The sequence below is a fragment of the Plodia interpunctella genome, chromosome 6 (genome assembly GCF_027563975.2).
Source record: "Plodia interpunctella isolate USDA-ARS_2022_Savannah chromosome 6, ilPloInte3.2, whole genome shotgun sequence".
NCBI lineage: Eukaryota > Metazoa > Arthropoda > Insecta > Lepidoptera > Pyralidae > Plodia > Plodia interpunctella.
Genome location: NC_071299.1, coordinates 7452875 through 7466902, shown reverse-complemented (window position 1 = coordinate 7466902; position 14028 = coordinate 7452875). Strand labels below are relative to the sequence as shown.

Genomic DNA, 14028 nt, shown 5'->3' with positions numbered 1-14028 from the left:
TTTTTTCTTTTTCCTTGATCTATGTACCAAACTCAAACGTTTACTAGCTATTTCGGGTTACCTAAACCAAAAAGACGTAAAACTAACATTTGTGTCACGAACAAGAATACCTACAGTGTTAGCATTGGCTTTTACAAATACCACTCGTTTTCTGGATTTACATTATCTTTCCGTCCCGACAATGTTTGACCACGTATCTAGGCTACCGACCTCTAGTCATTGTAATGTGTATCTAATAAATATTTTAAATACTTTAAAATTGATTCTTGAAAAACAAAGTTATAACAGACTTGACCTAGCCCACCTAGGTCAAGTCTGTCATTCAATTATTATACTTTTCTATAGTACAATATGGTTACTGTAGACTAAAAGAAATTTAGTGTCCACCGTTATCGATTTAGTCAATGAGACTACATGCAATGGAATAAACTTTCTGCTAAAATTAATTAGCTAGTGTCTATCTGTTAAAATATTTTTTTAATTTTCATTTTTTTTAAAAACGTGATTTGGTGATAGTGTGCTGGGAGTAATCGCCTTAAGATAAATTAAGCAGTATGGATTAGCATCGCGAGGGAGTGGAGATTGCTTCGCAGGGCGAACGCATTATCGTTAACGCCGGTCAATTTATTTAAATAATTTGACTTCTCCAACCACATATTCATTATGCCATAACCCGCGCAGTTCGAAACATGCTCCCATGAGAATTTCTGGATATACAATAGCACATTTGCCTTTCCAATGTTTACCACTACCCGTGTACCAAATTTCATAAAAATAACCTAAAGAAACTTTCGCATTTTTATTAAAATTTGTGGGATATCAGATAAAAAGTTTCATTACATACTTAAATACTTAATTATTTATTCTATGGCCAAAGCCATTCCAAGGCCAAGCCATCTTATTTTATTAAAAATCAAACGAACTTACCAAGTGAAGTTCGATGATAATTGTGTGAACAGATTCATTCGAAGCGATTTATGGTTTACATAACGTATAATGGCATTGCCATGCACTACCTTCACGCACATTTGTATCAAAATTTAAAAAAATATATTAAATTGTTGTTTACCCCCACTTTCTACCCTCACCTACGGTGAGCAGCGCCCGCTCTTGGCTCATTGAGTTTAACGTGTGGCAACTTTCAGATTTATTTCACACTTCAGGGTCGGGAAATTGTAGCAGTAAAATGAATGAAAATCATGAGTTTTGAAGTATGGGAGGGTGACTGACCATAAATCGCTTCGAATGAATCTGTTCACACAATTATCATCGAACTTCACTTGGTAAGTTCGTTTGATTTTTAATTGTGTTTCACAGATTCATTCTCGCGATTTATGGTTTACATAACGTATAGATGTTCAGAGAACTTGTGAAATAAATTGGAGAGTGTGGGATAAGTTTTAATATTAACAATCAGGTAAATTCACAGATTATTTATTATTCATAAATATAGCTTATTTATGCTAAACAAGTTTTAAATTATCAATTTTTTAATTTCATTTTACAGATTATTAAGGATAGACCTGGCAAAATCAATATCTATAATTTCTTTATTATAAAACCTCGCAAATACTTTAGATGAATCAGTCCAGCCAGCAGTTTTACGAATAACATCAATACTGACTCCACACCTATTAGCAGTAGATGTAGCAGCATGGCGAGTACTGTGTCCTGTGAAAATTGACGTGTTTATACCACTATCTTTCAGTGTATTTTTTATCCAGTGGCTTAATCTTTGTGTAGACAATTTTGAAAATGGTTTCTTATAACTAATAAATAAAAATTGATTGCCTACGTGACGTAATGTTGATGTTTTATTTATGTAGGTTTGTAAACAACTTGCCGGGCATATTTCCGGCTTTTCTTGGAAATATGGTAGTTTTAAGACAGGTTGGTATGAATTTGGTTTAGATGTTTTTATAATTTCAGGAATAGTAATTACTATTTCTACTGAATCAAATATCTTAATGTTGGATAATTTTATTAAGGAAAATGTCTGCACTCTATGTGCTGATACTAATGCTAATAAGGTCAAAGTCTTTGCAGAAAGGGTTTTTAGGTCAAGTGACTCATTTGGCCATTTTTGGGCTAAATAGTTTAGAACTATACTAGGGTTCCAAGTCCAGTTATATTTTGCTCTAGTAGGTCTTAATCTAAAAACTCCTTTCATGAATCGCTTAATTCTATTATCATTCATTAAATTACTTCCCAATAATAAGGATAAAGCCGATTTGTGACAATTAATAGTGCCGTAACTTGCACCAGAATCAAAAACTTCTGTTAGAAAATGAATAGCAATCGGTACAGAAACTGTAGTAAAATCATACTTGTTTTTAGTACAGTATTGAAGCCAGTTTCTTATACAGTAATCATATTGTTTGTAAGTACTGTCTGATAGCGAAGCTAACATGATGTCTATGGAACGAGGTGATAAGAATCTTTTCAGAAGAGTTTCCCTGATAATCTCGCGGCAACTAGTCTGAGGCTTCTGTGAAGATTGTGTGATGTTCTGAAAGGAGATTTAAGTAGATTTACATTTGGTTGAAAATAAATGGGCTTGCAGGTTAATAGTCTTTGAAATAATGGAAACCAGGGCTGAGTTGGCCAAAACGGTACTATGACAATGCCCTCTGCTTTTTCTCTAGTAATTTTTTGTAGGGTTTTTAGTACAAGAGAAAATGGTGGAAACGCGTAAAAATAGCCCAATTTTTTCCAGTCTAATGTGAAAGCATCCACAGCCCAAGCTTGTGGATCCTGTTTCCAAGAAATATATATTTTACATTTTGCATTATGTCTACTGGCAAACAAATCTATAACCGGAGAACCCAATTGTTCAATGGTTTCATTAAAGGCATAATTCGCTAATTCCCACTCTGTATCTTGAAACTTTTTTCGAGACATAGCATCGGCTTCCACGTTCTCTTTTGTGTTAATATATGATGCAAAAATCGTAATTCCACGTTTTTCGCACCAACTCCAAATGTCTCTCGATACGTTATCGAGATGAACAAACTGGACACTCCCCATTTTGTTTATACAAGATATGGCAGTGATGTTATCAATACGCATTAAGATCTCACAATTATATTCATCTTTAGCAAAAACTTTAAGGGCAAACAAGGCAGCTTTAAGCTCTAATTCATTAATATGTAAAGATTTTTCTTCATCTTTCCAATAACCAAATATTTTATTATCTTTACAATATGCCCCCCAACCGGACGTTGAGGCATCTGAGAAGATTTCTAGACGGTATTCGTTAGATTTTAATCGACAAACTCCATTATCGATGTGTTTAATCCACCAATCTATATCACTGTTCAACAGATCTGTGATTTTTACATATTGATTGTATGAAGGGTTATTAAGTAGCTTTTTATATTTAAAACGTTCGAAAGTTTTTGTGTATAGCCAACCGTATTCTATAGCGGGACATGATGAAGTCAGAAGACCTAATATTTTCGCGAATTTTCGTAACTTTAGTTTATGAGATTTTGATAGGCTGATTAGCATTTCTTTTATTCTAGATCTTTTCTGAATTGGAAGACTAATGGTCATGTTACTGGAATCGAAAATGAAACCTAAAAATTTACATTGATTTAAAGGTCTTAAACAACTTTTTTCAAAGTTAACTATAAATCCCAGATTTTGTAAAAAATTAAGTGTACAATTCAAATTTCTGTAACAGTCAGTGTAAGAAGATTCTAACAATAATAAATCATCCAAATAAATAATGGACGTCATATTGCGAGATCTTAAGTATTGTACGACAGGTTTTAACATTTTAGTAAAAACATAAGGTGCGGTACATAATCCGAATGGTAAGCAATTGAATTCGTACAGATCTCCACAATATTGAAATCTAAGATACTTTCTATGTGATTTGTGTACTGGAATAAGAAAATAAGCATCTTTTAGGTCTATTGACGCCATAAAACAGTTAGGGGTTATAAGTTTAACAACGGTACGATAGTCCTCCATTTTAAAATGAGAGGTTTTTACAAATTTGTTTAAGCATTTAAGATTTAATATAAATCTTTTGTCTCCGTTAGGCTTAGTTACTAAAAATATACTCGACAAGAATTCTCCGTCCTCGTGGTTACATTTAGAAATTGCGTTGATATCTAATAGTTTTTGTATCGCTGTTTCAAAATCCGATGATTCTTGAACGGATCTAGGCTGAACATTCGGATTATTACTGCGACTAGGTAATTTAATAAATGGTATCTTGTAACCTTGAACCCACTCCAATATAAGTAGGTCGTCAGTTACTTGTGACCAGGCCTGTGCAAAATATTTAAGACGGCCAGCGTAACGTACCTCGTCTATTTGCGATACGCGCTGCGTTTCTGTCTCTCCACATCGACCGCTCGACGAGGCGACTGATGGCCTCTCGTTCGACGCTGGCTGGTGACCCTCTCCGGAGGAGCTCGACCCTGGCCTGTTTGTTTGAATCGTGTCTTCCGATAGTAACTCTTGGAGTTTAAATTATTGTTATTTGTTCTCAGATTAGATGAGTTTTTGTTGAAGTAACCTAGTTGTTTCTTAATTTTTAAACTTTCTCCTGATTGTTGGATAGACTTTGCGGATTTCAGTTTTTCGGCCAAGTTCTCTCCGAAAAGAAATTTGTCTCTAGTAGATTCTAAAACAGTTTCTTTCAGTTTCGTATTTGTACAGTAACTGATTAAATTACGGCGAGTTTTTGTTTCGGCGAAGTGAATGTCGCATAAGAGGCGACATGCGTCACTAATTGGTTTTAGGATCTTTTTAGTAGATTCATTAGAAATTACATCTTCTACGGCCTGTCCTAGAGCAGATATGGCGATGCCTAATTGTTTTTGTTTTTCTCTAATTGAAGAATCGCGTTTAGTAATGGCAGTTGTCAAGGCTGCCTTTGCCTCTGGGTTAAGCAGCGGTGCTGTTAAAAGATCACAATTACTTGGGATATAGTACTCCTCCATCAATTTGGCCTTTACCTCGATGGATAAACCTTTGGCAAGAATTTCTTGCCATCTACTCGCGACATCTTTATGAAGCGGCTTCCCAAAAGAAACCTCTGCTTTTGGGGCATCACCTAACAGTGACAAAATATCGTCCTGTAACGCAATATCAGCATTTGTACTTTCCTGATTATCCTTTGAAGTCGACGGCGTCGGTTCCTGCACAGTATCGACTCCATCGGGCCCTCTGGAACTTCGTCGCTCCGGCTCTGGTGACGACACTGATGCCGCTGTTAGGGGCGAGTAGGGAGGCCGCGGTGGTGTTTCCGAGCCAGATGAATGACCCCTCTGATCGTACGTATCCGTACCAGAATCTGTATGGATTTAAATGACAACTGTAGAACTTGTCATACAATGCGGCTGGTGTTCTGTTAAGGAGCCCCTGGGTTACAGCCGGTTTTTTGCTATAAGGCAGGCCAAGTGAATGATGAAAATGTTTGACTGTATAGCGCAGCCGCTACCCCCTTAAGGGGCCAAGTAAATACTGCAGATTCTTTGGTGCATAGCGCGGCTGATACCCCCTTAAGGGGCCCAGTAAATACTGCATATCTTTTGCTGTACAGCGTGGCTGATACCCCCTTAAGGAGCCAAGTGAATAACTTCACATTATTTGCTGTACAGCGCGGCCGATACCCCCTTAAGGGGCCAAGTAAATACTGTATATTTTTCGCTGTACAGCGCGGCCGATACCCCCTTAAGGGGCCAAGTAAAGACTGCATAGTCGTCGCTGTACAGCGCGGCCGATACCCCCTTAAGGGGCCAAGTAAAGACTGTATAGTCGTCGCTGTACAGCGCGGCCGATACCCCCTTAAGGGGCCAAGTAAAGACTGTATAGTCGTCGCTGTACAGCGCGGCCGATACCCCCTTAAGGGGCCAAGTAAAGACTGCATGTCGTCGCTGTACAGCAAGGCCGATACCCCCTTAAGGGGCTAAGTGAATACTGCAGTACAGTACAGTTACTACAGTACAGTTTTCGCTGTACCTTATTATTATTCTTCAAGTAATCAAATAATATACTAGTCATCAATAAACAGACACTTACCCTCTGTATCAGATGATTCGATTACACGCTTCTTCTTTCTTCTTAACTTTCCTTGAAGTCTTCTTATTTTCCTACGAATTTCCTCCTCATGTTCCGTTGATTTCCTTTTCCCCATGTTTAAAGATCACTACTAATACACTACAATATACGTCGTGAAAAGACGTGCGAAGGCTAGCACATGAAAATGCACAATGAGCCAAGAGCGGGCGCTGCTCACCGTAGGTGAGGGTAGAAAGTGGGGGTAAACAACAATTTAATATATTTTTTTAAATTTTGATACAAATGTGCGTGAAGGTAGTGCATGGCAATGCCACTATACGTTATGTAAACCATAAATCGCGAGAATGAATCTGTGAAACACAATATTGGTTTGTCCTACACTACCTCGGTACATGCCATTTAACTAATAACCCTCATTTAACCTTTATTGTGCCTCCATAACGTGGTAGGTACCTAACATTTTTCTATCTATTTTTTAAAGTAAATACCTAAACAGTAATTGAAATCGATCAAAATAAACCAACCAATCCCAACTGTCTAATGAAATCCAACCCGAAATGGCTTCCTTGTCACGAGACATTAGCCAAACTAGGAGTCAGTGAAATTCAAACCTTATCTAGCTACATCTATATTCCTCGTGGCCGAGGGTTGGAATGAAACACAAGTTTGCCATTGTCCATTTCACATGTTAGTTATTCTCAGATTTCCTCACATGGTTTTCCTTCACCAGGAGTAAAGTTCACCGGAAGTCTTTAAATATTACCATGGATACGGGAGTCAGATGTGGTCATGGAATTAGTAGGTGTACAGGTTACTAAATCCATGGATGTGGTAATAAGTAGAATACGGCATATTACGCAAAGCTCAGCTCAGCTACTGGTACACAAACATTGCCAATGGAGGCAAAAGGCACCAATTTTCAATGTTGTTAATGATTTACGACCAAAAATACCTTCTAAGAAATAGTGGTGCGAGTTGAAAGGAAAAAGGAAGGATTTAGTGGATTATTGAATAGGATTTCAGAACACAAAGTGTTAAATACAAGACGAATTTGCTAACTGATTCAAGTCCATTATAAAACACAATATCTTTATTATACAAATTGAACACTATTGATATTACATTGCACTATTTAAGGGATTGGGATATGTATATTATTTTCGACCACCACTTATTTAACATAATCAATTAACCACTTCCACCCAAAAATTATTCAAATCAAAAATATAAACACAAAAAATCGTCTGTAGGGTCTATAACTTCATATACGACGACACATATTTGATTTTTAGCTTCACGCTTAGCAGCTGTTTGTCGCCTTTGAGTACACTTTTAAGATTTCAGTTTTAGACCACGATAAAACTGAAAGGCCTGGTCTACCTGGTCCTCGAAATAATAACTATCTATTTTAGGTTATGTTCTGCATTATTTGGTCAACTGTGGTCATAAACTGATATTTATAAACTTTATTTTGACTGAAAATCTTACCTGTATGAAGTCCATATTTTAATAAGTGTTCCGAGTTTACTGGCTCGAAAATTTTACAGCGAGAAGCGTATCCCATGGTTTTCGAAGTTTTTTATCTTATGGAAAACGATTTTTCTCAATATTTCAGCACCAGAGTATGCTACATTGTTGTATAGTTTCACACACGAATGCTTACATAATGAAAGTATTAATAAAGTACTCTAAAATAAATGTTTTAATCGACATAGAAAAAGGCGGCAAAGCTTTTGTGTATCTACCTAACACACAGTGCTGTACTCTGGCGGAATAAATGTGCAATAATACTCCCTATTAAAATACAAACACATATTTATAGTATTTGTAATTCAATTACATCCTTAAATTTTATTTTATTGACTTAAAATGTAATTTGTAATTCATATTTCAAATACCTGCCGAGATATTTTACAATTAATATTTTCGGTAGGTACCAATATTCGGTACATACCTAATTCCATGGACAACATTACTTTTTCATTTTTCTGCGTGACAAAAGACAACCTAAAGCACTTGAGTCTTTGGCATTTGTGACAATTGTCATATCACCTATGACTGTCACTTGATGGTCACTTGTCACTTGCTTGTCACACACAGTCTCCATCACGAACACAAAGAACGTTCAGAATGTAGGTAGTTTTCTTTTCATTCGCATTGTTAATTGTATACCTAACTCTATTATAAATAATATTATATATAGTTATATATAGTATAAATTATATATACAACTCTTTAACTTTTTAAAATCTATATATTGATAGCCTAATATTCCTTTTTCAAAACATTTGTTTGGATTTGATATGAATGTTTCACCCAAAACGCACGGTTTAGAACGCACTTTGTTCACGCTCTCGTTCCGCTCGCTGACAAACGAGACAGAGCGCATGGAAAATATTTTTGATAAATAACAAAATGGCTGCAGTTAAAAATAAAGATATAATTGAAAAGGAAATAATCGAAAATGGGGAAGAGGAGGAAGAGATTGACGGAGTAGAGGAGACCGAAAACAAAGATCCTGCTAAGAAGAAGAAAAAGAAAAAAAAGAAGAAGAAGACAGGTTAGGATCGCGCATACTATTAGCGTCTACCTACTTTGAATTTCTTTATTTTACGCATTATATTCGTGTCGTGCACCTGCCAACGTTTATTGGTATTATTGCTAAAGTATACATGCACTCAAGATCAGTTAGTATAGTATAGGAAAAGCGAAAGTCAATTCCTATAAATGCCTACATATTTCATTTTGTTTTTAAACTATTATTCCATCCAATTAATAGGGCGGTAACACATTCTAAACGTATCTAACCTTTAGAATGTGTTACCGCCCTATTAAATAAATGTTTTGCTCTGATAATAAGCAAAAAAAAATCTTACTATTTTAGTTGAGAATGAAGGTCTTGGTGATAATGAGCCTCAGGGCAATGAGACCGGCAAAGTCCTGACATTGACTGCTGAAGAAATAGCTGCAGATGGGGAAGATAAGAAAAAGAAGAAGAAAAAAAATAAAAGCAAGACTGGGAAAGGTCCTTCTAAGGAGCAAACTCATCCACCAACTATTCCTATTGCTGAACTGTACCCTGATGGTAAGAACTATTTTATTGATAAATTAAATGTATTTTTGTGCTAATGATAAATTTTTCAATTTAAAGTTTTTGATAACTTTTGTTTAAATAAAATGTTCATTATGTTGATAAAAATTTGAATTTGGATATTTAGCACATAATATAAATTTTGATTTCATCACTTTTATTATAATCAATATACCTATACTGTGACTACTTCCTCCTTAATTAGAGGCAAGGTCAAGACACATTGCAGTGATTTTTTGGTTTAAAAATTTCTTTAGGGTAGTTATAATGTCTTCCAAAAAGCAATCATATCTTGGGCATAAGATATGCTAAAGCAAGGCTTACTACCACTACCATTTATAAATATTTAAATAACAATTCATAGGTAATTTCCCTGAGGGTCAAATAATGGAGCATGGTCCCGCTGAAGGCATTGATGATAGAACTGCAAAAGATCGCTTCTCTAGTGAAGAGAAGCGAGCATTGGATAGAATGCATCAGGATATCTACCATGAGATCAGACATGCAGCAGAAGCACATAGACAGGTATATCAGCAGACAGCTATAAGGAATCACTCTCTCATCTTTAGTTACATTTGGGTCTGCAGGTTACCAGGATCCTTAGAGGACTTGTACAACATCCCTGGAGGACAAAGTGATTTTATTACCAAGCCATGCACCCTAGTAGTAGAATGTAGAATGTCCTGTATTGTATATTTATTTTTCAATAAAATGGAATTAAAAAAAAACAAAAGCTAACTTAAAATATTTTGTTCTTTAGACACGTAAATACATCCGTGACTGGATCAAGCCTGGCATGACCATGATCCAGATCTGTGAGGAGCTGGAATCTACTGCAAGACGTCTGATTGGAGAGGATGGCTTGAAGGCAGGCTTAGCCTTTCCTACTGGTTGCAGTCGCAACCACTGTGCTGCTCATTACACACCAAACACAGGTAAACTACATACTTATATAGTATTTCTCTCTCTAAGTGTGCTTTGATTTTATATTCTTTTTCTGTGAATATTAATTAGTTCAAATGTGTATCTTGCTTTATTTGTTCTATTTATGTTTCAATTTTTTTCTGTTGTCTATTGTTGTTTCATTACTATGTAAACGCTATATTCTAAAGTAACCAATGGTCATGTACTGCAGGCGACACGACAGTCCTGGAGTACGACGACGTGGTGAAGATAGACTTCGGCACGCACATAAACGGGCGCATCATAGACTGCGCGTTCACGCTGCACTTCAACCCGCGCTACGACCCGCTCGTGCGCGGCGTGCAGGAGGCCACGGAGGCCGGCATCCGCGCCGCGGGCGTCGACGCCCGTCTCTGCGACGTCGGCGCTGCTGTGCAAGAGGTACTAATATTTTATTTATTATTCTATTTATTACTTACAAGCGGCCCGCCCCTCCTTCGCTGAAATCATAAAAAAAGTAGCCTATGTTACTCCTGCAGGTTTCGTCTATGTCTGTGTTAATTTTAATCAAAATGTCAGTCTAGTAGTTTTCGAGTTTATTCATTACAAATCAAAAAACAAATCTTTTCTCGATATAATATTGACATAACAACCATACTTCCCCATTTATCCAATGTGAAAATCATATGAAGACAAATATGTAAAAACTGTCATCTATATCTACACATGTAAATAAATAAATAAAATTCTAAATGACAAAATCTATATTGCAGGTTATGGAGTCACATGAAGTAGAGTTGGATGGTCAAGTTTATCAAGTCAAACCAATACGAAACTTGAATGGGCATTCTATTGGACCATATAGTAAGTACTGCCTATATTCTTGTATCTACTAAAGTAGCTTTTACGCCTAGATCGAAAACATAGAAAACTATAGTCAGCGTCATATCTGTCATTTCACTCATCATGAAAGGTGTTTCAGAAATACATAAGAAACAGTACAGAGCACTAATATATTTCGTCCCCTCCCTATGTTTTACATACAACACTTGCTGTTTTATCCTGGTCTCTGATGAGCCAGGAAGTTGTATAAAAGTATTTCAGTCATATAATTTAGCTATACCAGTTGATCTTTAGTTTTCTTTATGTTTGACTTATATTCACTTGCAAAAACGTATATGAGACTATTTATTTTCTTCGTTCATTTATCTATTTGTTGTTTACAGCAATAAAACAAGTTTCCTATTTTTCAATTTTATATTTATACTGTTACTTCAAAGCTGTGTACAATTTTAATTGTTCCCAGGGATCCACGCCGGCAAAACCGTGCCCATAGTGAAAGGTGGCGAAACGACTCGCATGGAGGAGAATGAGTTCTACGCGATCGAGACCTTCGGCTCCACGGGCCGCGGCCAGGTGCACGACGACATGGACTGTTCGCATTACATGAAGAACTTCGACCAGCAGTTTGTACCTCTCAGGTAACTTTTGTACCTGACTACGCAGAATAAAAATTACCATTAATCCAAATAGCAAACCAATTATATTAAAACTTTCGACCCGTACCGACTTCGCTCGGGTAAAAACACAATAAATTATACACCTAAACCTTCCTCAGGACTCACACTATCTATTGGTGAAACCATATGAAAATCCGTACAGTAGTTTTAGAGTTTATTGCGAACAGACAGATGCGGCGGGGGATTTTGTTTTGTATGTAAAGATTATGCACATAATAAACATTTATTTAGAGGAATTGATTATCTGACGACCTCGGTGGCGCAGTGGTAAAGTTCTTGCCACTGAACCGAGAGGTCCCGGGTTCGATCCCCGGTCGGGTCATGATGGAAAATGATCTTTTTCTGAGTGGCCCGGGTCTTGGATGTTTATCTATATATGTATATGTTATTAAAATATAGTATCGTTGAGTTTGTATCCCATAACACAAGTCTCGAACTTACTTTGGGGCTAGCTCAATCTGTGTGATTTGTCCTAATATATTTATTTATTTATTTAATTTCTTCCAGAAATTCCTATAAAAATGAGTAATACCTTTGTACTTAGTTTCCTATTTGTAAGTTTTATATTTACACTATTATGTATATGGACTTGTATTTGTGTACAGTCATTTATTCAATGTCTGCTATTTCGACTCTGAAAAAAAATTAAGAGTAGTGACAGCAATTAATCTTATTACAAGTAGTAATACTGTTAATTTTTATTAGCCTTATTCCTACCCCAGCCTGAAGGTGATAGGTAGACGACGATAGTGATATAATGGCTGAATAATTCTAGATATTAATTTGCAATTTTCAATCGGCCATTCTATCACTACCATCGAATCACGAGGTCACATGAGCAACGACTTGCAGACTGCAATCGTCAAAGCAGCTGCTGAACCTGATCAACAAAAACTTCGGGACGCTGGCGTTCTGCAAGCGGTGGCTGGAGCGGGCGGGGGCCTCGAGGTACGCGATGGCGCTGAAGGACCTGTGCGACAAGGGCGTGGTGGACGCCTACCCGCCGCTGTGCGACATCAAGGGCTGCTACACGGCGCAGTTCGAGCACACCATCCTCCTGCGCCCCACCTGCAAGGAGGTCCTCTCCCGCGGCCTAGACTACTAGCCTACACTACACTACACTAACTACACGCGCCAGGGCGGCCACACTTCACTCCAGTCTTGTACATATTGCCACGGATTTTGTAACGTTGACATGTGTTTGTGATCGTTGAGTTATCCCTCGATTTGTGACACTGTTACTCGACGAGAATCGGTGGTGATCCATTCTTAAGACGCTTGTGAATTGAAAGGTCCTAAGTTCGAAACCTACTTGAGCCACGTGAGTTTATACCGATCTGACTGTATCTGATGTATAGTAGTTTTCTTATACACACACTAAATGATAATAGTGACGGCACTATTATCATTTAGTGTGTGAAATGGAGAAAGCGATGATAAATGTCATTAGTGACAATGTTATTTATTGAAAAAATACTAATTGCAATGAATAAAACTGTTACATATCGAGATTTTTTCTCGCTAAGTGTTACAAATTGAGGGGTGACTCAACGGGAACATTTATAGTGTGCGGACGGAGAGCAAAAATAGTTAACAATTTTGCATTAGGAATTCTCATATTAAATCAGGTACTGAAGACGACTTCAAAATCCGAGTCCAAAATATTGACGTATATGATATGATAACGAGTGAATCTTATGAATAGTAACATGTAAGTATGTAATGTAACATAACTTATTGCAGTCTCGTTAATATTAACCGGGTTGTGCCTTGTGTGCAACGTTAACGGTGTAATGTTTTCGCAGCTTCACACTTTAGATCCTTATTTATTCTGTCTTCACACTCTTGTCCGCGATATAATATTCGTTAGTCACTTCTAAGTCCGATATAGTAAACTCTATATCAGGCTACTGTGTGAAAAGTCATCAATTGTATTATACGACGCAATTTTCACAGTCGAGTATTTACTTTTTATTACCTATGTAATATGTAGTCGTAACTTAATTAATTTTGAATGTAATGTAAATGTAATTGTTACTGTATTTAACACTTTCGTTTTAAATTGTCGTCAGCCATGATAAAATCGTGGCCATAAAATATTATTTTGGTTTAGTATTAATAACTAACAATAGGACTATCAATAGTTTTTGTGAGTTACTGTGAAAATGTTTTTCAATAAGTACACTTACTAATGTCGTCTCTAACGTAAGCGTTTGAAATGAAAACTGTGATGACTTTTAAAATTTAGACTTATGAATATATTCTGTTTTCAAGTGTTAATAGACTGTTATTTTCGGGCAATATTATATAATAGACTATTGTTTACTAATTCGTTAGTATATTTGATATCGAGTACACAGTCCAATAAATAAATGAAGTTTTTTCTTTGCTTCATTGTTTTTTTTCTTTTTTGTTTATCTATGCTCATGAAATTAGTAGGTAATCCTTGTACGAAGTACTTATTAAATCCATGTC

The 14028-nt window shown here is 36.5% G+C and overlaps 2 protein-coding genes and 1 long non-coding RNA gene across 4 annotated transcripts; 2 read left to right on the top strand and 1 right to left on the bottom strand.

Moving 5' to 3' along the window:
* The first annotated feature begins 1063 nt into the window (after positions 1-1063).
* Positions 1064-1804, top strand: LOC135309738 (uncharacterized). Its single transcript, XR_010369924.1, has 2 exons — positions 1064-1417; positions 1508-1804. It is a non-coding gene; the product is annotated as an uncharacterized LOC135309738 (long non-coding RNA).
* LOC128670976 (uncharacterized) lies at positions 1790-6397 on the bottom strand. Of its 2 annotated transcripts, XM_053747031.2 has the most exons (3): positions 6040-6397; positions 4318-5311; positions 1790-2509 (listed from the first exon to the last, which is right to left on the bottom strand). In XM_053747031.2, exons 1-2 carry the CDS (start codon positions 6152-6154, stop codon positions 4323-4325), a joined length of 1104 nt encoding a protein of 367 aa, XP_053603006.1. In that variant the 5' UTR covers positions 6155-6397; the 3' UTR covers positions 1790-2509; positions 4318-4322. The 2 variants fall into 2 exon arrangements, with proteins under 2 accessions (XP_053603006.1, XP_053603005.1); XM_053747030.2 differs by having other exon boundaries at positions 1790-5311.
* A 1979-nt stretch (positions 6398-8376) lies between these two features.
* und (uninitiated) lies at positions 8377-13942 on the top strand. The gene is made up of 8 exons (XM_053746289.1): positions 8377-8599; positions 8924-9124; positions 9495-9655; positions 9891-10065; positions 10266-10474; positions 10807-10897; positions 11340-11514; positions 12406-13942. Exons 1-8 carry the CDS (start codon positions 8455-8457, stop codon positions 12656-12658), a joined length of 1410 nt encoding a protein of 469 aa, XP_053602264.1. The 5' UTR covers positions 8377-8454; the 3' UTR covers positions 12659-13942.
* Positions 13943-14028: the final 86 nt, after the last annotated feature.